Below are 19,316 nucleotides of genomic sequence, written 5' to 3' on the forward strand. Positions count from 1 at the left end.
TGGACGGAGTAGAGGAAGGAGGACGTCAAGTGATCCAGGTCTCTCGGCGATCGCGCTTTCCGTGGTTTGACGTCGAGCGGGCAAACTTCGGAGAACAGATCCCTGTCATCCGGTCTCATGTGAGCCCAAACCAAAGAACGTCAGCCGGTCTCAATGGAGATACGAACGGTTCTGTATAGAGATATATTCGTATCTCATCGATACATTGGTGCAAGTTGCTCTGAACCACTACCACGTGGCTCAAGTTTCGCACCTATTCGGAGCACATGGGGCTGCGACAGGTCGAGAACATAGACATGATTGTGGCATCTAATGCCGGTTCAACATTTGAAAAATGATCAATACATTCTCTTCTGTAGTGACATGATTATCTGAAAGTACAGCTCTTCCTTTCAAAAGGTCTGCCGAGCGGACAGTTCTAGCTTTGCCTCTGGCAAGCGGTGTTGACAGCTCTGGACCTGTCTTCGCTTCTCTCCTCTCGCTCTGCTAGAAGATGACAAAATCCTGGAACAAGGGGTATATGAATCTGGAGGTTGTGAACACTAATGATCGACTCCATATCGCATCTTAGCGAACTCTGCGCCACGGCCGACGCCAGATCTTCCATGTCCGTCAGTGCAGGGTATGCAAGGGCATATTTCCCGGCGGCAACCACGGCGGCCCTGCACTTGAGTCTTTGCGACTTGCTAAGGGGCACGGCACTCAGAGGCCGTGGATAAGAAAGCGCACGGATTGGCGCACTGTCCGACTCAACGGTCCTCGCACAGTGACGATCATCCACAATGTCAACAGATCGAGCGTGGCTGCTCCTCTTCAAGCCGTGAAAATGAACTGGAAAGCATACGGTATCGCCGCACTAGAGCACAAGATTCGTCAGCACGACACTTTGACTCCACAGACAATGGACCAATACTCACGCGATACTCAGCGTCGCCGCGACCCCGACCAATGCTCGGTTCCGGACCTTCTCCCTCTTGAGTCCCTCCTCAAGCACTCGTGCCCTCTTTGCGGCCTGCTGCGGTAGCTCTTTATCTAAATCGCTTGCGTCTACGTCGTCAAACTTCCTCTTCTTGTTGTTGACCTTCAGAGAACTCGACGCTTCAAGCTGCACGACCTTCTCAACGATCTCTTTAGCTGCATCGAGCGCGCCCTCGGTATCTGTAGGAGCGGCCGGATTGAGCGCTTCTGCAGGCATCTCGACCGTAACGTTCGTTTTCGTAACCTCTATGTTCTTGCCACGGTGCTCAACTTCTTGTTCGATGTCGACTTTGACGTTCCCACCGCCGGATGTACTGGTAGGGGCAGGAGATGTCGCCGGTGTCGACTCTTGCTGGGAATCAACAACCGATCCGTCGCCAGCACCTGCATTGGAAACCGCATCATCGAGAGCGTTCTGTAAAGAAGCACTGGCAGCGTTGGCATTGGCGATAGCGGCTTCCTTCTGCGCTTTCGTCTGACGCTTCCGTGGGGAGGCCTGTGGCTTCACAGGACTGGCGATTTTAGACGGAGAAGCGGAGCGCAAACGGGTGCTGCCACCACCACGTCCTCGGCCCTTTGGCGCGAGCTTCGGGTTGCTGTCGAGCGCACTGGCATTCACTTCAAATTTTGGTGGCGCGGCGATAGGCTGCTTCTTTGCCGAGGTCGGGGTCTGTGTAATCTCTGCTGGATCAAGGAGCGCCTTGAGCCATTCTGTGAGGCCATACTCCTCGGCCAGATCTAGCGCTGCTTGCTCCTTGACCCAGATGTTGCCAGCGACTTCGTCAGAACTAGTGACATCGATTGTCTTGAGGTACTCGCGCTCTTGCTTCTCTTCAGCATGCGTCGCCCAGGGGAAGGCGATCTTGAACATGCCGGTCGCGGAGCAGAAGCCATCAGAGCTGCGGCGCATAAGAAAGTAGGTCTCGGGGTGCGGCTGCGTGCCTTGGACGGCGAATATCTCCGATCCCTTCAGATCAGAGGGCAGCGGGGCGCGAAGGTGCGCATATTCTGCAGGAGGTCGGGTCAGATGGGTGCTTCGAGTGAATCGCGACGACAGTCACTCACCAAACGGACCGAGATTCTGCGGCTGCGTCGCGTTGGATGTGCCGACTTGCTGAGGCTTGACCGCGAGTTTCGTCTTGCCCAGCCGTCGGCGCGACACGAGGTCACTGTCTATGGTCGCGTCTGTCAGTACTGTATCGCATCGAGTTCATGTTCGTGCACTTACATGAAGGAGCATTTTCGGGCGCGATCAGAGGATTCTTGCGTTGAGGCAAAGACCGACTCATCCTGAAGGCTGGTGGAGATGCAGGGATATTGAGACTCGTGGGACGCCGGTCAGTGGTGATATTCGAATACTCGATCAGACGCGCGCCGGCAGTGATCAGGACAGATTATGCTACAAGATGCACGTGTCGGGTGGTTGCGCGTAGAGAGAACTCAAATGGCTACTTTGACGCGACGGAAGAGCCTACGCCTGTAGCGAGTATCAGGTGAACTGGTGCTGATGAAAGTGATGAAGCAAAGGCATGAACGGCAAGTTGAACCCCTGGTCGCTACCCCAGCTCTCAGTGAAATGAGGTGATGGGTGGCTGGGCGAGCTGGGGGTTCGGGAATTTCATGACTCGCTCGATCGAACAAAGACCAACTGATAGCCAAAATGCCTGACTCGCCGAGAGCATTTATGTCTTCTCATTCATAATTCGGAATCTACAATTCTCTTTCAACAGTGACCAAATTCTACACAACATTCGCGCGGAGCTACAATCTCACGTAACGCTGGACTGCCAATCTATCGTACGTCAATTCGCAGGCCCAAATTACAATTTGCCATAGTCCCCGTGCCGCCCTGCACCGGCAGAGAACCGCGCTGCTCCCTTACTTGCTTCCCTAAGCACAGGTGCCCCGCCATTGAATTCGTTGGCCATCGCGTCCTCAAAAGATGAGGCTGAGAACGCGCTGTATGCGACACTAGCCCTGTCAGCGAGCATGCAGGCGTAAGGAAACTTCAACAGGTCGCGAGCCAACGCGATTGCGGCTTCGGTCGCCGTGCCCTTCTCCACAACCCGGTTTGCCAGGCCCATTGCCAGTGCTTCGTCAGCATTGACTGGTCGTCCAGTCAAGATCATGTCCATGGCTCGTCCGTATCCCACGACAGCTTGCAGACGAACTGTCCCGCCGTCAATCAGTGGCACACCCCACCTTCTGCAGAAGACGCCGAACACAGCATCACGTTCCACGACCCGAAGGTCTGCGAGCAAGCTGAGCTCGAGACCTCCTGCCACCGCGTAGCCTGAGACAGCTGCGATGACAGGCTTCTTGACTTGCAGCCTTAAAGGTCCCATCGGTGCAAGATTGCGGCCTTGCACGGCAGGCAGCTCGTTCCATGGCTCATTTTCTGCTTCGCGTGCAAAAGCCTTCAAGTCAGCTCCTGCACAGAATGTGCCTCCGGCCCCAGCAAAAACACAGATCTTCTGGTTTGCATCGTTCTCGAAGGCAATGAATGCATCATACAGACACTGTGCTGTCTTGCGATCAACGGCATTGCGCGCATCAGGTCTGTTGATTGTAATTATTGTGATCGGGTGGCCTTCGAGCTTCTTCACTACAACAGTCTGAGATACGCTGTCCATAGTCGACCGCTTGCTTGTTGATACCCGGTGACTCTGGGGAAAGGAACAACAAATCTGGGGAAGTGAAATGTGAGTTTAACTTCCCCTACGTTCCAATTGGTTGTGCACATCGTTCCCAACCCTCCCATTGGCAGAGTCTCGCGCCCCACTCGCAGGCCGTAATATATGTACGCGAAGTCATCCAGTGGCTACACGGGGCATCACAAACATATCAATAAGATCATTTTAGAATCCTGTGTCCCTGAACAAAGCACGACCACCATGAGCCAAGTAGAAGATCTTCGCAGGCAGATCCAAGACACACAAGCCATCGTGCTCGAGTTGCAGCGAGAGCTCGCACAGGTAAAGGACATCCAAGCAGTTCAATGGCTGCTCAATCACTACACCGCCATCCACGATGAGGCAATGTATGATATGAAGAAGCGCAAAGAGTGGGAAAACCTTTTTGCTGAGGACGGTATCGCCATCTATCCTTATGGACAACATATCGGTCGTGAGGGGAAAGGTGACTGGGCATTCGGCGGCGTCAAGTACTTCGAGGTCTGCACTTTATTGAGCAGCAACTTTGATATCACCTTCAGCGATGACCGACAGGCAGCGTTTGTGCGCACAAATTGTATCGCTCAATGGCTGAAGGACAAGAACAAGCTGGACGATCTCTTCGATGAGGGCGGCTTTTACCACTGGACGCTTGTAAGGGGTGAGGCGGGGTGGAAGATTGGGAAAGTGCACTTGACCATTACATGGACTCGAGGGGATGATCCGACGGGAATTGGATCCAAGACAGATGCGATGAACGGTCACTGACGATTGAGGTAGCGGAATCTTGGAATTCGGTAAACTCAAGGTGGTGGGGTCGATCTAGATACCTAGGTAACTTAGCGAGGTGGCGCAGGCACGATGCTCAGCCACATTTCATGCAAGAGCACCAACGTCATCCCAATTTGTACGTGAGCCTCAGTTGCGTGTCCATACGCGTACAAGCCTTGATTATTTGTTGATGCCTGTCTGGAATTAGACGACAAGCCTAGGCACTCTTTATACTGTGCTTCAAAAGCGTGCAAGACCCTCAGGATTGAATAGTGCCCAGGACACACGATCGAAACACAGATTCCAGCGCTTTGACAATGGATAGATCTATTGCCAACCAAGAACTCTTCCTACCTGAGGAAGGTGCTGCTCAGGACAAGTCCAATCAAGCGTCGACAGCAGACTCAGGACGTTACTACGCTGATCAGAACGACGTGCCTTCTCATGAGCCCCCACGCAGTCATGTCCCGGCCGTCAACTTGATACCAGCGACGCCTTCTACAATCCGGTCGGATTCAGTTCGGTCAACTGCCTCGCAAGCAATGCGTACCGAACCGATGAGCGGTGCTCTACCGCACGTGGTAGAGGAAGACATGTACGGAGATGGGCTACCCGCAGACCAGCATTCGAACGTCTGGGCATCTCCCTCCAACCAGCATCCGGAGGATGTCATCCCACCTATCCCACCAAAGTCGCCCGCGAGATTCGAGAGGAGTAGCCCGACAGCATCGCCATCTATACCGCCGACAACTGCTACTGGAGCAACCTATGTGCCTACTGGGACCGGAGATGAGTTTCATGACCAGGTGCCTCCCCAAGCAGATTCCAACCATTACAGCCAGCCAGCTACGCATGAAGCAGTCCCCATATCAGACTCCTTAGCTCACAACGCACCTTCAGAGCCACCAACTTACGATCAGTATCGAGAGTCAAGGACCGATGAGCCTCCGCCGCTACCAGGACCTCGGCCTGTGCCTCAGACAGATGCGGTAGGCCACTCTCAGTCCACCGTCCATCCTTCAGTTCACTTGGACAGTGACCAAGACTATGCATATGCTTTGCAGCTTCAGGAAGAGGAAGAGAATCGGGCGCCACCACTACCTACGCGACCACGACCTTCAGCCCCTCAGCCCGGCCTAAACACCGCTTCGTCCTCCCGCGTCCTCAGCTCAGAGGAGCAGGACTTCGAACTAGCTCGGCGACTTCAAGACGAGGAAGATAACGCGACGCCCGCTCTACCAATCCGACCTGGCCAGCAGCTCGGCTCTGGCCTCAACGAGCCTCCAGCATTTTCACGGACGCCTTCCACAGATCGATTCCAGCCTCCGCCGCGCCGCACAGCTACAGACTTTGGCACGGACAACCCTTCCGATCCGATTCACTATACCCGTGATCCGCACAAGCTGATCGCCTACCTTGTGCCATTCCCAACACCACAGCTCAAGAATGCTCCGTCCGAGGCCATCCCCAAGCGCTTTCTGATCTACACACCTCCCCCACCACCTCTCCAGACCCCACCCGAGGCCAGAAGGAAGATCGAGTTCACAAAGTCCAACGAAAGTGGCAGGCTGAAGTCCGCAAAGCCAAGTCGTCCGAAGCCAAGGTCACCAGCTGGCCCGGCTTCAAAGGCAAAATGATCCGCGGTGCGAACAAAGCCATGGGCTACACCACCAATTCCAACATCGACTTCCTCAGCCGCATCCAACAACCCAGCGCTAGCAAAACATCTCCAACCCCATCTCGCTCGCCATCTCCTCCATTCGACCACAAAGACCCCCTGGGCAACGACACCTCCGCCGAAGACCCCACAATCCAAGGACACGTGACAAATAAGACCGTTAGCCTCGACACCATGATTTTCGTGTACTCACCCGCCATGAATCTCACGCCGGAGCAGATGCGAGAGGAGTTTGTCAACACAGTCATGCGCACCAAGTCCAAAGCCATGCGGGACAGCGTCATCGCAACGGGTCTCCTTCCCGTCTCGCTCGCGGTGGATATTGTCTTGATTGCTGTTAGTGGCATCTTCGAGGTCAATGCCGCGTGGGCGTACTTCAACATCAAAGGCGCGAAGACTGCAAGAAGTGTTGGCAAGCGGTTGTCTTCGTCTACCTCTTCTGCACCCTCGAGCTCAGCTGTCGCAAGCGGAGGTGTTCCTCCTCCGGGAGAAAGCCAAGCGATCGACCCCGAGAAACCCGAAGCAGAGCTACAAAAAGAAGACAAGTTGAAACTCGAGTTCCGCCCCGCGACCCGCATCGACGTTCTCTCGCGCTACCTCCAGGCTGAATGCCACAAGGTCGAGCCGAAACTCTTCCCAGAATACAGGACGCCGCCTTCGGAGAGGTATGTTTAGAACTCATCCCCCTTATAACACTGTACTGACCACACACAACAGCGACTGCCTCGAAGCTATAGGCTGGGCGCCCCACCAAACCGGCTCAGAGAAACAAAACTGGGAAGACGAAGCGTGGGAACTCCAGGAGGTAAAAGATGATTTGCGGCTGGTGATTCACAAGGCGGCCAAGGAATGGCGGAAGTATGTGGTTGCGTTTGAGAAGAATCCGGAGAAGAATATTGGGAAATAAGTTGATATTGTGGTGGGGCGAACGGAAGTTAGTGGTGCGGTTGGGAGAGGGGGTGTGATGATGGCGCATGTGCGATACACACAATATATATGCTTAGCACGTAGGAGCATGCGTTGGCGTCTTGCCCGTGGGAGGCATCACATCGTCAGGACGAGTAAGCTTTACTAGAGCAGCATATACAGTGAGGCGCCCATTCAAGCAATTTTATTCTTGACTTAGCATGTTTGCTTGCATTTCCTAGAATAACCCCGCAGACCTACGGAGTGACCGTCAGCTCATGTCTAGGTGTTTGTGTTTCCAGAGGTAGTGCATCTCGTTTCCAAGCCGGCGACGGTTCCTGTCGTCGTGTGATCAAATAGTATGCTGATACATGGCTGCAAGATGGGGCTTTCTCCGACCGGTTGACAGGAAAGGGGGAGCAAGACACCGGATGACAAGATTGACTGACCCGAGACCGGCCGACAAACAACTCGCTCACGAGACCGCGTGACGCGGCGGATCGTCAGGAAGCCGGATGATACAGCACCGGATCGCAGATCTGTCGACAGAGATTCCAGCCTCTCCAAGCCCACCAATGCATCCTGCCAAAACCATTTGAGTGGTAGCTCATCACCTCGCGGCCTCTTGGCTGCCAACAGCCTCTCACCCTCAACGGATCAACTCTTCGCGCGACCCTAGCTCGACGCCGTAGTCCGGAAAACACTACGCCTCCGTCGAGCCGCACCATCCACGCTCGACCGCAAAGTCACCGCCCAATCAGGCTCAATGCCGGTCTGTGGAAAACATCATCGTCGCAGGAATGAGCATCGGTGCGTCGCCCCTTCTCCTTGGGATGCAACGTAGACGTCCATGGCAAGGACGCGGGCGAATGGCGGCCTGAGAGCGGTGGCTTGTCACTCCCTAGTAGTAGCGAAGACGGCGCGGAAGGCGGATCGCAGGCATAGTCCGAGGATGCGGCGGCGAGAGAGGAAGTAGAGTTGGTGAAGAGGCATGTGAGCTCGCTTTGGCGTGCTGGTCTGAGGATGTGTTTGGGGGGTTGATGTTGCGTATACGGTTATGAGGGGTGCTGTGGCAAAGTTGGAAGGGGGTTTGAGAGGAGGTTGGAAATTGTTGGTGGGTGAAATAGTGAAGAGAATTGGTCAGACTGGCCGTGGAGATTGTTTAAGAGACAGAAGATGGAGAGGAGATTCGTGGTGAAGTCGTTGGACCTGAGGTGACATGTTCAGGGAGACAGCTCAGCCTCAGCCGCACCTCGCCGTGTATATAGATGTGTGAATACACATCGCTTACCTCGATTTGATATTTTGCCGTCGTAGCCTGGACACGACTAGTCATCAGTGATATGCTCATACTTTATGCAGAGCAGGCTGGATTGTATCCTGGTGGATAGGCAGTGTCGCGACATCGCGAGGGATATGAGTTGCGCCGATTGTCGGAAGAAGACGCGCGATACGCGTCACATCCATCTACGTGAGTCAATTCGAGCTCTAAGGTCATGCAACCAAATGATGACAATTCGAATGATGGAATCCTGCGGTTCATATGCGTCCAGCGTGTTGCCAGGAGCTCGTTGCTTAGGTGCCTCGATGTATGGTGATGATGGAAAGGCGTAGTCATTACTATCGGCTGATAACGGCGGTGAAGTCATCTCGAAATTTGGAGAAAGACCACGCGAGCCGGCCAAAAAAGTTCCCGCCCCCCGTCTCACCTCAACAACTCTCCTGATGGGTGAACGAACTTGCTCTCGCAACATGATGCCAAAGAGCTAAGATAGAATAGACCCCTGCCTAGCGTCTCATCATATATAGGAAGGGCTCCTGATCGCGAGTCGCAGTACGCTCTGCACACATGCTGCAAATATGGCTACCGAACAACCGCTTGCACCATCGGTGAGCGCATCCGCGACTGGCGACCCGGAGAAGACGATGCATGAGCTCGAGCAGGCCATGAGTAATTCAAAGCTGCAGAATACAAGTTTTGTGCCTGACCCTGTGGTAGAGAAGACCGAGGTCTCTGGGAACGCGGATGGTGCTGTGGCCGGTACAGTAACTAATGGTGCGGCGGTAACAAATGGCACTGCAGAGAAGACGGAACCGGCTTTCGACACGACCTTGCCACTGTCGTCAAAGGATGGTCCCGTCAAGACACCGCTGCGAGCACCTCTCGAGTCCAGCAAGCCCAAAGTGCGACCCGAGTTGACCACTGATCAGCAAGAGAAGTACAACAAGTTCTTGGCTACGGTCGAGGCATGGACAGAGGTACCTAATTCACTGGAAGCCGGCGCATCAAAATCTCCCATAGAAGAACATGAACGCATGTACATGACACGAGACTGTCTGCTCCGCTACCTCCGCGCAGACAAATGGAACCTCTCCGCCGCCGAGACACGATTACGCAACACGCTTTCCTGGCGCCGCGAATTCGGCGTCGACACGAAGCTCACACCCGAGTACATGAGCATCGAGAACGAGACCGGCAAGCAGCTGATCGTTGGTTGGGACAATGAAGGCAGACCGTGTCAGATCATGCGGCCGAGCAAGCAGAACACAGAGCGTGGACCACGTCAGATCGAGCACTTGGTGTTCATGCTGGAGCGCAGCATCGACCTCATGCCCGCCGGACAGGAGACGTTGACATTACAGATCAACTTTGCCGAGACCAAGGCTGGGCAAGGCGCGACGCTGGCTCAGGGGCGGCAGACCTTGTGGATCTTGCAGAACCATTATCCTGAGAGGCTGGGAAGGGCATTGATCACGAATGTGCCGTGGATGATCTGGGGATTCTTCAAGCTGATCACGCCGTTTATCGATCCGTTGACTAAGGAGAAGATCAAGTTCAACGAGGACTCGAAGGTGCATGTGCCGCCTGAGCAGCTGCTGAAGGAGTGTGGTGGTTTGGTGGAGTTTGAGTATGATCACGCGCAGTACTGGCCGGCGCTGAACAAGCTGGCGGAGCAGAAGAGGGCGGAGCGGAAGGCGAGGTGGGAGAAGGCGGGGAAGCGGGTGGGCGAGTATGAGAACTACTTGAAGGGTGGGCAGGAAGAATCTTTGGCGGATATTGAGAAGAAGAGTGCAGCGACAGCGGCATAGACATTATCGTCCTGACATGTGTGCCCTCCAGGAGTCAGGCAGGCGGAGGTATAGAGTATAGATAGCCCTCATTGGCGTTGGCGTTCTGAAAGGTTGCACGACGTTCCCGTATTGCTCCAAATGGAGGAAACGATTTATATGGCCGGAAGATTTTCACATGTCAAGCATTTCCGCCGTGCGGGCCACCCCGCGCCCACGCTTCACTTTCGCTTTCCCCACGCCTTGAACCTCAACTCTTTGCCTCTTCGCCATCATCTCCGCATATCACTACTGCAAGGCCCGATCTAAGCGCGAGGGACCCCGAGTTCGTCATCGCCGATATCTGTATTCCCAATCTATTTCTGCAATCCAATTCATCCCCAGCGACCATCGCTTCACGAGACGGAAGATTATTATTCCCGGCCACTGCCACCCACTCGCCTGCGGCAATCCAACGCGGATCATAGCCTGCAGAGGGGCGGCAACGCCGCGATAGGACGACGCCGACACTTCCGCCGGTATGCGATAGAAGAGTACTAGACACAAAATTCTGGAGTTGCGATCGAAGGAGGACAATATGGAGGATCGGCAACCGCAGACCAGTCCGCCTTCACAACCCAACTCTCAGCCCGGCAGCATGTCCCGGTCCAACGATGCCACCACAGCTGCTCTTAACGGCTCACCACCAGTCCCACACTCAACGTCGAAAACCGCAAGCACAACCACCAACATAGCCCCAGGCCACGAAGCCAGCTTCGTTAGTCCCGCTACTTTTCTACAACCAATACCCAGCGGTAGACCCAGAGCATCGAGTCGGCCCGTCACGCCGGCCAAGGCCGCGGACAAGCGAGACGAGGCACCACCCAAGATCAAGCGGCAGATCGATCGCGATGAGGAGCTAGGCTTGAAGAAGATACGGGATTTTCTGCGTGCGAGGACGGCATATGATGTGCTGCCGCTAAGTTTCCGGCTGATTGAGCTGGACGTCAGTCTGACGGTCAAGGAGAGCCTGCAAATTTTGGTGCAGTGCGGTAAGTGTGACTGTTCCTGGTGGAGACAATGGAACAAGGCATTGGCAATGGAATTGTGCTGATTTGGAGACCAGGCATTGTTTCTGCACCACTGTGGGACTCTTCAACTTCGACTTATGCCGGGCTGCTGACCGTCAACGACTACCTCAATGTGGTTCAGTACTACAATCTGAACGTAGATAAGTTGAAGGATGTGGACAATCTGCTGCTGAGCGACCTTAGAGGTATGTCGATTCAATGACCTGATGACACTGTGCGTCTTCCCCAGACAAGCCCATCACTAACCCATTCCACAGAGGTCGAGCGCGTCCTCGGCACCCGCCCACCCGAAACAATCAGCGTGACCCCCGAGGCCATCCTCTACGACGCACTGCGCAAACAACTCGTCTCTCGTGCCCGTCGTATACCCCTGGTCAGCTACGACTCCGACACCCAGCGCACCATGGTCACCTCCGTGATCACACAGTACCGCATTCTGAAGTTCATCGCCATGAACGTCCGCGACTATCATCTACTACGCAAGCCGCTTCGGACGCTGAAGATTGGCACGTACGACAACATTGTGCGATGCAGTCTGGATAGCACGGTATTGGATGTCATTGATGAAATGGTCACACGAAATATTTCGAGTGTGCCGGTCGTGACTTATGATGGTACGTCACGCAGCCTCATGCCTTCTTGCGATCTCCCTATGAGCTTAGACACTAACACTTTTTGGTTTCAGGCGTGCTCATCAACGTTTTCGAAGCAGTAGACGTTATCGACGTGCTGAAATCAGGCGATTACGGCAACCTCACCTGGACGGTCGGCAAAGCCCTTTCCGCGCGAGCAGCTTCCCATCCAGGCATCTACACGTGCAGCGACGAGGACGGACTGGATACTATCCTGGACACGATACGCAAGTCGAGGGTACATCGCTTAAGTATTGTGGATGAGCAGGGGTATTTGGTCGGTGTGCTGAGTCTCAGTGATATCCTACAGTATATCTTGGTGGGCGGGGACGAAGGTGATGGCAACCTGAGCAATGGGCAGGAGGTTTCGACTACTTCCGCCTGAGGTCTGAAGGTGGTTTGGAGTGAAACTAGACTTTCTATGCGCGTCGTGGAGAACAGGGGAGGCAATCAGCATTGCCGCCCACTGAGCACATCGAGTAGGACTCTGGAGTGCTGTATGTCGACTCGATGGAGGAACGAGAATCATGACTGTCTGTATGACAGGCGCGAAATATGTAGACCTGGAAAGAGTAACAACACCAATAGTATTCTGCCTCCTGCTTGCCCTCCAAAAGTCTTGGCGCGATCCTAGTTGCCTTGTCGATGTTTCTGTCTAAGTGGATGGCGCCACTTATTTATGCATTGCAACATTCGAATCTGGAGCTACCCACTGCACGCGACTGTTGAACAGAGTGTGAGATGGCTGACATCGTAAGGCGAAGTCCTTGTGCTCAGGCACAAGCTGTATCGCCCTTGCCGAGGCTGAAACCGTCATCGTTTCAGGAAGAGATGTCGCGAGACATCTTCGAAGAGTTTCCTGATGCTCTTGCTGGCTGCACAGCTCGTGGCAGTGACACGACTTTAGCAGCATGAAAGTATTGCGCTTCGTTATCGCTGTTGCGGTCAGCTCATGCAGTGTGTCAGCCAGCAAAGTGCAGCAGCTGAGATCAGTTCCTGGAATATGTACAGTCATCAGCAACAGCAGGCCGACATGGCCAATTTGTGCTACGAATCTTCGAGACGATGACGGGAGTAGCATTGGAGGTGTTCAAGACCACTCCGAAAATCAGTCTGACCGGCATGGGCACGATACAGGGACGAAGTTCGGTCTCCCTTACGAAAAGCCCGCTGACTACTCGAACGACGACCCCTCGTGTACTGGACATCTAGACCATATCGATGATAAGCTATGTGTGTACATTCATCCCGCCTTCGAGAAAGGTCGCGGCATCTCTGCTTTCACAACGCCGTCCATAGCCCGCGAATTCGAGAAGCGCATCTCTGCGATTGCAAGGGAAAGGGACGGGAGAAGGAACGCCAGTGGAACATTGAGCGAGATCACCATGCATCCATCACTCGAGGTCACAGCCCTTTCCAACAAGGGCATGGGAGTGGTCGCGACGTCTCTAATCCCGGCCGGCACTCGACTTCTGCATTCATCACCAGTACTACTCGTCCACAACATCGAAAGCCCTCGAGCATTCGAGCGTGAGTTCCATCTTCGGACCGCCGTAGCAAAACTACCACCGGCTACTCGTGATGCGTTCAACAACCTAGCGAAGTCATACAATAATCCTGCTGTTCACGCACAAGACATCATCAAAACGAACGCCTTCGCCATCGACGTCTCATCTGTCCAACACCTCGCTGTCTTTCCCGAAGCATCACGTTTCAACCACGACTGTGCACCCAACGCCATGTACTATCTCGACAATATAGGTCTGACACATACTCTACACGCCACTCGCGAGATCGCTGAAGGGGAAGAAGTCACCGTCTCGTACGTCGACCCCATTAGCCCGGCCTGGTTTCGCAAATCAGAATTACTGCAAGCGTTCGGCTTCACTTGCTCCTGCCATCGATGCGCAAATGCTGAGGAGGATGACGCCCTTCTTGCTGAGGCAAAGCTTCTCGAAGCGGAGCTTGGCGACTGGGAGTCAGACACATCGGACACTGACAGCTGGGCCTATACCCAGAAGGCGAAGCGTCTCATCGAGCTCTACCAGACACTGAAGCTAGAAGGTTTCATCAACACCGCATACGGCCACGCCGCGCTGACATACAACTCTCTTGGCGACAGCGGGAAGGCGACCATGTATGCGCGCAAAGCGCTCGAGGCGGCGAAGCTGCGACATGGTCCCGCTGAATTGGGCAGTCGAGCAGTCACCGTATGGGAAGAGTTCCTTGAGGAAGGAGCTTGGGCTCATTGGAGCTGGAACCGGCGGCGAGAGGACTGATCTGGGAGACACAACTCTGTTCGACCAGAGTTCCAGCTGTTCAACATCTTCTACCGGACATGTCTGACACCGACAACGCGGGTGGAAAGTCAGCTCGTCCTTGGCAAACCAACAGGCGACCACGTATCATCTAACGTTTTCACATTCCGTGTCAACCATCAATACATGCGTGAGCTCCGGAGCTATCACTATCACCATCAACATTTTCATCATCGTCAACATGGCCCGCATCAGCCGCGTCGACCCTGCTGCAAAAGTTGCCGAAGACAAACACCGCCCACTCAGCTCAAGATCACCCATCACCATGACACGCCACCTCGTCTTGTTTGGCCGGGACCAGCTCATATATCCGACATCATGGAAGACAGCAAAATGTCCGTCACGCAGAATCCTACGTATCCGCTATAGAAAGAAAACCACGCTACGCTATGGACCGCCCGACGTGCACTTTGATGTGGAGACACAAATGCAGCATGAGAGGCGCCGTCTGGAAGCCAGGGAGAGGTGGATAGCGCTGGAGAAGGTGCGTCAGCTGGAGTTGTTGGAGTTTGAGCTGGCTGTGATGGAGGCGGAGCGTCGAGTACAGGAAAAGCAGTACCGTCTGGCGATGAAGGAGGAGAAGCGTTGGGTCAAGGAATGGATGGTGCTGTGGGGAAGAAGGCGATGGTGGAGGAGAAGGAAGAGAAGGAGAAGGAAGAGAAGGAGAAGGAAGAGAAGGAGAAGGAAGAGAAGGAGAAGGAAGAGAAGGAGAAGGAAGAGAAGGAGAAGGAAGAGAAGGAGAAGGAAGAGAAGGAGCAGGAAGAGAAGAAGCAGGAAGAGAAGAAGCAAGAAGAGAAGAAGCAGGAAGAGAAGAAGCAGGAAGAGCAGAAGCAGGAAGAGCAGAAGCAGGAAGAGAAGAAGCAGGAAGAGAAGAAGCAGGAGGTCCACGTGGAACACCGTGGCGACGATATTTCTGGCGACCTTGCGATCATGTGGTGCTTCGCATTCCTTGGATGGTTGTTGTGGTGGTTGAGACTTGAGAGGCTGGGAAAGGGGCTTGTCTTCTTCGTCGAGGTCGTAGCGTTTTCGGCATTGGAACATGCACGCATGCGGCACAAAAGGGCTGCTGAGAAGGATGAAGAGAAGCAGGAGACACGAAAAGCGCCAAAGCTGACCTGGCGCGAATCAATCCTTGGATGGCTGACTGTTCTTTTCATCCCGGGCCTGTTGGTAACTATGGACGGAGGAGGAAGGTCTGGTGCGATAATTGGAGAGAGTTGAGTGCGTGGAATATTGTGCTAGGCAATTGCAGGCGGTAATTCTTTCTCAAGTCGACTTTAGTCGGGTATCGCGGACGAAGCTGTGATCGTTTCCTGGTGTTGAGTTGCTGCTAGGGAACATGAAAGTCAAACAGGTTGTCAAGCCAGCACGACTGGTCTCACTGCCGAGGAAAGTGCAATGGGTCAAGTCAGTGGGCGGGCAAGGCAGGTACTTACACAAGCAAGGAGGAGGAAGCAACGATGGGATGACTACTGAAGGGCATTACAAGACGCGGGATGACCAGCTGCCGTTTGCGAGATTGGATGACCAATATGTATATAAAGTGATAAGACCAGTTGTCAGACCAGTTGCCAGACCAGTTCGTTCTTGAGTTTGTTCGGCTGCGGCGTTGTTCGCGCACACTTTCTTCTGCCACGGGATCTGAGGCTGTACGTGGCACTCGTCGCAATGATAGAAGAGCCTTATGCTGAGACGGCCATGCCAGGATCGACCGTTCTTGGGGATGGGTATTGCAAATACGTCCTTCCACACGATTTGATGCGATCCAGCACAGTTGTCATGCATCGCTGCGTGAGTGGCAGATCCCACGCTGACGCAACAACTACCGAAGCAGCAGCGAGGAAACTCTGCGGGCATTCATCAGTTCTGGGTCTCAGTTCATGATGTACATAGTTCTCAACTGTGTACTATTTTGTACATTGTACATGAGGAGACCGTCTTTTCTATACATGCAAAATGTGTTGATGAATGGTGCCAAGTGGCGCTGTGTACCGCCCGCGCTCAACCTCTTCTCTGCGTGGGCAAGCTCATGACTTTGTGCTTCTAGTACTGCCCGTATCGCCCTGAGCCACGGGGACGTCCGCTCTGCCAGGGATTGCCGCTTGCAGGAGGGTCTCCGTTATTGCTGGGAAAAGCGGTTGGAAGAATTGAGGGCACGATTGTGCTCCCTGGCTGGCTCCCAGCAACAGTCGAAGGCGCAGTACCAGTCGGCAGCGTAGAAGGTGTAGCTGTTCCGTTCCCAGCTCCAGCCGCCGCAGCACCACCATAAAGCGCCGGCCCTGGGACAATCCACTCGCTCCCATCCCCGCGATTGTCATACACGGAGAAACCAAAGATCTGCTCGTCCGAAGTGCTATACAGTTGACTCGCCACAACTCCCTGCCCGCTCAGATCATCCGTGCCAGACCCCGTGACCTCAATATTGCCACACTGCATGTAAAACTCCGGCTCACTGAGATGCGCGCGATGCAGAGCAATGATCTCGTTGCGCAGCACATACTCTCCCGGCGCGATGCTGGAAGGGATAGTAGCGGCCGCGACGCCGCCGTTAGCGCGCATCTGGTCCGTCGCCCAGATTCCCTGGGTGTTGGCTGGTCCCGTGACGCCTTGTTCGGCGATCTTCGTCCATTTTAGGGTTGAAGCGTCGGCGATGGATGAACAGGGACCGTTGCAGGGTGCGATGTACGTCATGATTGGTCCGCGGTGGCCGGCGGACCAGCCGTCCGGGTTGATGGATTTGTCATCGGAGGTCCAGAGGAAGGTGGCGGTGCCGCCGGCGGCGACTTGACCGGATGAGGAGGCTGGGGCGCCGCCAGAGCGGCAGGCGAAGTTGGGGGATGTGAGGTCGAGTTCGGGGCCTTCGTCGGGGGTGGTGAAGGACCAGCCGATTGCGTCGGGTTTGGGGTTGCCGTCGGAGCGGCTGTAGCCGTTGAAGGAGACGCCGTCGAGGGTCCAGGTGCGGACGTAGCCGTGGGCGGCTGTGTGGGTGGCGAGGGCGGTTAGGGCGAGGAGGGTCGCTGTTGTGGGATGCATTGTGGAGGGTTGTCTGAGGTTTTGGTGAAATTTGGTAATCCTTGTTGGGTGAATGAACGGATGTTGCTGCAGCTGTCAAAGCGCAAGCTTTTTGGGAAATGAATGTATATGGTCAACGACCCAGCGAATCCTCAATGAGTGGAAGGGAAGAGAATGATGAACAATGGCAAGATACCTGACCACACTGGGCGACCTACCATTATGTACTCCCAATGCATGCTTGGAGCACCACTGGTCCCCGAGCCACGGGCTGGGATCAGCACCCGAGCACAAGATCATCGTTACCTGATATAGCGTGCCTTGGGAGACATCGCGAAGGCTTGTCTCAAGGTGACGGGGGCGGAGGATACTGAGCCAAGGCGAGAAGGCGAGCGGAACGCGAGAGCGGACTCGGAAGCCCTACAGCTGATTGATCAGTGCATTAAGGGGAGGTCGGAAAGCGCGCGTTGACTTGCATATTCTTTCCATGGCAGAGGCAAAAGCGTTACAGAATTGTGGAGCGGCCCGGCAGCAGATCCTTGGTAGTGCGGTCCTTGGGGCGACAGCAGATGCTGCTTTCGGAGGGTCATAACCGCGGCGCTCTCATTGCGAATAGAGTAGCCGTTGTCAATGGTGATGTCCGGGGGAATTTGGGCATGTTGAGCGAGAGTGTCTATACCTGATCGATCAAGACAGAGTTGAATGACTTCTCGCTGCGTATACGGTCTGCGAAGGCATCCGTAGCAGAGCTCGCACTTGTCCTACTCGGCCACCCTATATCTAAGCCTTCCTGCATCGACACGAGCCATTACATGCGTCGGATTCTCATTCGATCAAACAGCAGCTCCAAGTGCTGCTCACGCGAAGCGCGCATGGTGATGCATGGAAGCGGCTGCACTCTCTCGAGTCTGGTCAGGAACATCAAGCGGTTAGACCTTTCTGAACCAGTTACAGTAGGCGTTCGTCCCATCAACGGCACCTTTCGTGAAGCTGACTTATTACGCCAGCAATGTCTAGCACCCCGACTCACGCGCGGCTTCGCAACGCCGACCGATCTGCCAACGATAACGACACCCATCAACATTCCGGGCTCAAGAGTCCTTAAGCCACCGCGCAAACATATCAACCCTAACGTTGATCTCAGTCTTTACGCTCCGCCTCAGTTGCTCACTACGATACACTCTTGGCCGAGCCTAGAACCGCAGCGCTATGCTTGGTACGAGTCAGACCATCTGGGCGTACCACTGAGAAGAGACCTGCTACACCGAGCAGTCATCTTCGAAGCCGACAACAAGCGAACGGGAGCCGCCCACATGCCTCACCGGACAGAGATGATTGGTAGCAAGCGCAAGCTTCACAAACAGAAGGGCACAGGCAGAGCTCGTGTTGGAGATAGATTCTCACCAATTCGAGAAGGGGGAGCGCGTGCCCACGGACCCCGCAAAGAACGAAGTTTCGCCACAGAATTGCAGCGCAAGATTTACGACAAGGCGTGGCGGATAGCACTAAGCCATCGCTACCGACTCGGTGAGCTCGTGGTTGTTGGGGACCAGATCGGTTTGCAAAAGGAGCAGGGTACATGGTTCCTCAAGAACTTCCTGGAACAGAATCAGTGGGGAAAGAGGCACGGCCGTTGCCTGTTCATTTCCGGTACAAACAGCATAGGACCCGCCATGGAGGAGCTCGCGGACCACGGAGCACTAAAGACTGCCAGAGATGTTGATGTGAAGGATCTCTTGAGCATGGGCAGGCTAGTCATCGAGCAGAGGATTCTCAACAGGCTGCTGCAGGATCATTCGAGTGACCTGTCCACCCACAAACGCTTGCCCACTCTCGGTCGCTCGAAAACGGCCAAGTTCAGCAACGTTGGCGCCAACGTTGCGGAGGAGTTCGTGTACGAGGACGAGGAATTTGATGAGAATGAAGACTTCGATGAGGAGGCTGAGGACGCGGCGTACGATTTTGAGGAGGCCGACGGAGAGATCTTTGAAGAAAGCGCTGGTGAAGCGGAGGCGGTCGTGCAGCCAACAGACGGCAAGGCAGCCCTGTAAGAACATGCTAGTATCATCACACTTTTGAATCGATGCGTACACAGCCAGGTCCAAGTCTCCATAGAACGACGACCTAGCACCATCTTCGTACTGCCTTGAGGCGCGGAGATACTGACAGTGCGTGTTCTCATGTCCGGAGCAAGATAGCCAGACAGTACT

At 54.5% G+C, this 19,316-nt stretch overlaps 10 protein-coding genes across 10 annotated transcripts; 7 read left to right on the top strand and 3 right to left on the bottom strand.

The window, feature by feature from the left end:
- Positions 1–813: 813 nt before the first annotated feature.
- AB675_1072 (uncharacterized protein) lies at positions 814–2,267 on the bottom strand (the record flags this gene model as incomplete). Its single annotated transcript, XM_018139519.1, has 4 exons — positions 814–856; positions 918–1,986; positions 2,044–2,151; positions 2,207–2,267. 4 exons carry the CDS (start codon positions 2,265–2,267, stop codon positions 814–816), a joined length of 1,281 nt encoding a protein of 426 aa, XP_017998008.1.
- A 531-nt stretch (positions 2,268–2,798) lies between these two features.
- On the bottom strand, positions 2,799–3,611 carry AB675_1073 (3-hydroxypropionyl-coenzyme A dehydratase; the record flags this gene model as incomplete). Its single annotated transcript, XM_018139530.1, has 1 exon — positions 2,799–3,611. The coding sequence occupies one exon, from the start codon at positions 3,609–3,611 to the stop codon at positions 2,799–2,801; it is 813 nt and encodes a 270-aa protein (XP_017998089.1).
- Positions 3,612–3,872: 261 nt separating this feature from the next.
- AB675_1074 (uncharacterized protein) lies at positions 3,873–4,418 on the top strand (the record flags this gene model as incomplete). The annotated part of the gene is made up of 1 exon (XM_018139540.1): positions 3,873–4,418. The coding sequence occupies one exon, from the start codon at positions 3,873–3,875 to the stop codon at positions 4,416–4,418; it is 546 nt and encodes a 181-aa protein (XP_017998041.1).
- Positions 4,419–4,738: 320 nt separating this feature from the next.
- Positions 4,739–7,006, top strand: AB675_1075 (uncharacterized protein; the record flags this gene model as incomplete). The annotated part of the gene is made up of 3 exons (XM_018139550.1): positions 4,739–5,981; positions 6,005–6,764; positions 6,817–7,006. The coding sequence occupies 3 exons, from the start codon at positions 4,739–4,741 to the stop codon at positions 7,004–7,006; spliced, it is 2,193 nt and encodes a 730-aa protein (XP_017998010.1).
- A 1,859-nt stretch (positions 7,007–8,865) lies between these two features.
- Positions 8,866–10,095, top strand: AB675_1076 (CRAL-TRIO domain-containing protein C23B6.04c; the record flags this gene model as incomplete). The annotated part of the gene is made up of 1 exon (XM_018139561.1): positions 8,866–10,095. One exon carries the CDS (start codon positions 8,866–8,868, stop codon positions 10,093–10,095), a length of 1,230 nt encoding a protein of 409 aa, XP_017998205.1.
- A 556-nt stretch (positions 10,096–10,651) lies between these two features.
- On the top strand, positions 10,652–12,161 carry AB675_1077 (Nuclear protein SNF4; the record flags this gene model as incomplete). Its single annotated transcript, XM_018139572.1, has 4 exons — positions 10,652–11,105; positions 11,180–11,329; positions 11,402–11,758; positions 11,830–12,161. The coding sequence occupies 4 exons, from the start codon at positions 10,652–10,654 to the stop codon at positions 12,159–12,161; spliced, it is 1,293 nt and encodes a 430-aa protein (XP_017998172.1).
- Positions 12,162–12,687: 526 nt separating this feature from the next.
- AB675_1078 (SET domain-containing protein 5) lies at positions 12,688–14,055 on the top strand (the record flags this gene model as incomplete). The annotated part of the gene is made up of 1 exon (XM_018139583.1): positions 12,688–14,055. The coding sequence occupies one exon, from the start codon at positions 12,688–12,690 to the stop codon at positions 14,053–14,055; it is 1,368 nt and encodes a 455-aa protein (XP_017998066.1).
- A 220-nt stretch (positions 14,056–14,275) lies between these two features.
- Positions 14,276–15,315, top strand: AB675_1079 (uncharacterized protein; the record flags this gene model as incomplete). The annotated part of the gene is made up of 2 exons (XM_018139594.1): positions 14,276–14,683; positions 14,716–15,315. 2 exons carry the CDS (start codon positions 14,276–14,278, stop codon positions 15,313–15,315), a joined length of 1,008 nt encoding a protein of 335 aa, XP_017998147.1.
- An 822-nt stretch (positions 15,316–16,137) lies between these two features.
- AB675_1080 (Polysaccharide monooxygenase Cel61a) lies at positions 16,138–17,127 on the bottom strand (the record flags this gene model as incomplete). Its single annotated transcript, XM_018139605.1, has 1 exon — positions 16,138–17,127. One exon carries the CDS (start codon positions 17,125–17,127, stop codon positions 16,138–16,140), a length of 990 nt encoding a protein of 329 aa, XP_017997987.1.
- An 851-nt stretch (positions 17,128–17,978) lies between these two features.
- AB675_1081 (54S ribosomal protein yml6, mitochondrial) lies at positions 17,979–19,157 on the top strand (the record flags this gene model as incomplete). Its single annotated transcript, XM_018139616.1, has 1 exon — positions 17,979–19,157. The coding sequence occupies one exon, from the start codon at positions 17,979–17,981 to the stop codon at positions 19,155–19,157; it is 1,179 nt and encodes a 392-aa protein (XP_017998024.1).
- Between the last annotated feature and the right edge of the window lie 159 nt (positions 19,158–19,316).

Source organism: Cyphellophora attinorum, assembly GCF_001299255.1.
Source record: "Cyphellophora attinorum strain CBS 131958 chromosome Unknown Contig20, whole genome shotgun sequence".
In the NCBI taxonomy this organism is placed as follows: Eukaryota; Fungi; Ascomycota; class Eurotiomycetes; order Chaetothyriales; family Cyphellophoraceae; genus Cyphellophora; species Cyphellophora attinorum.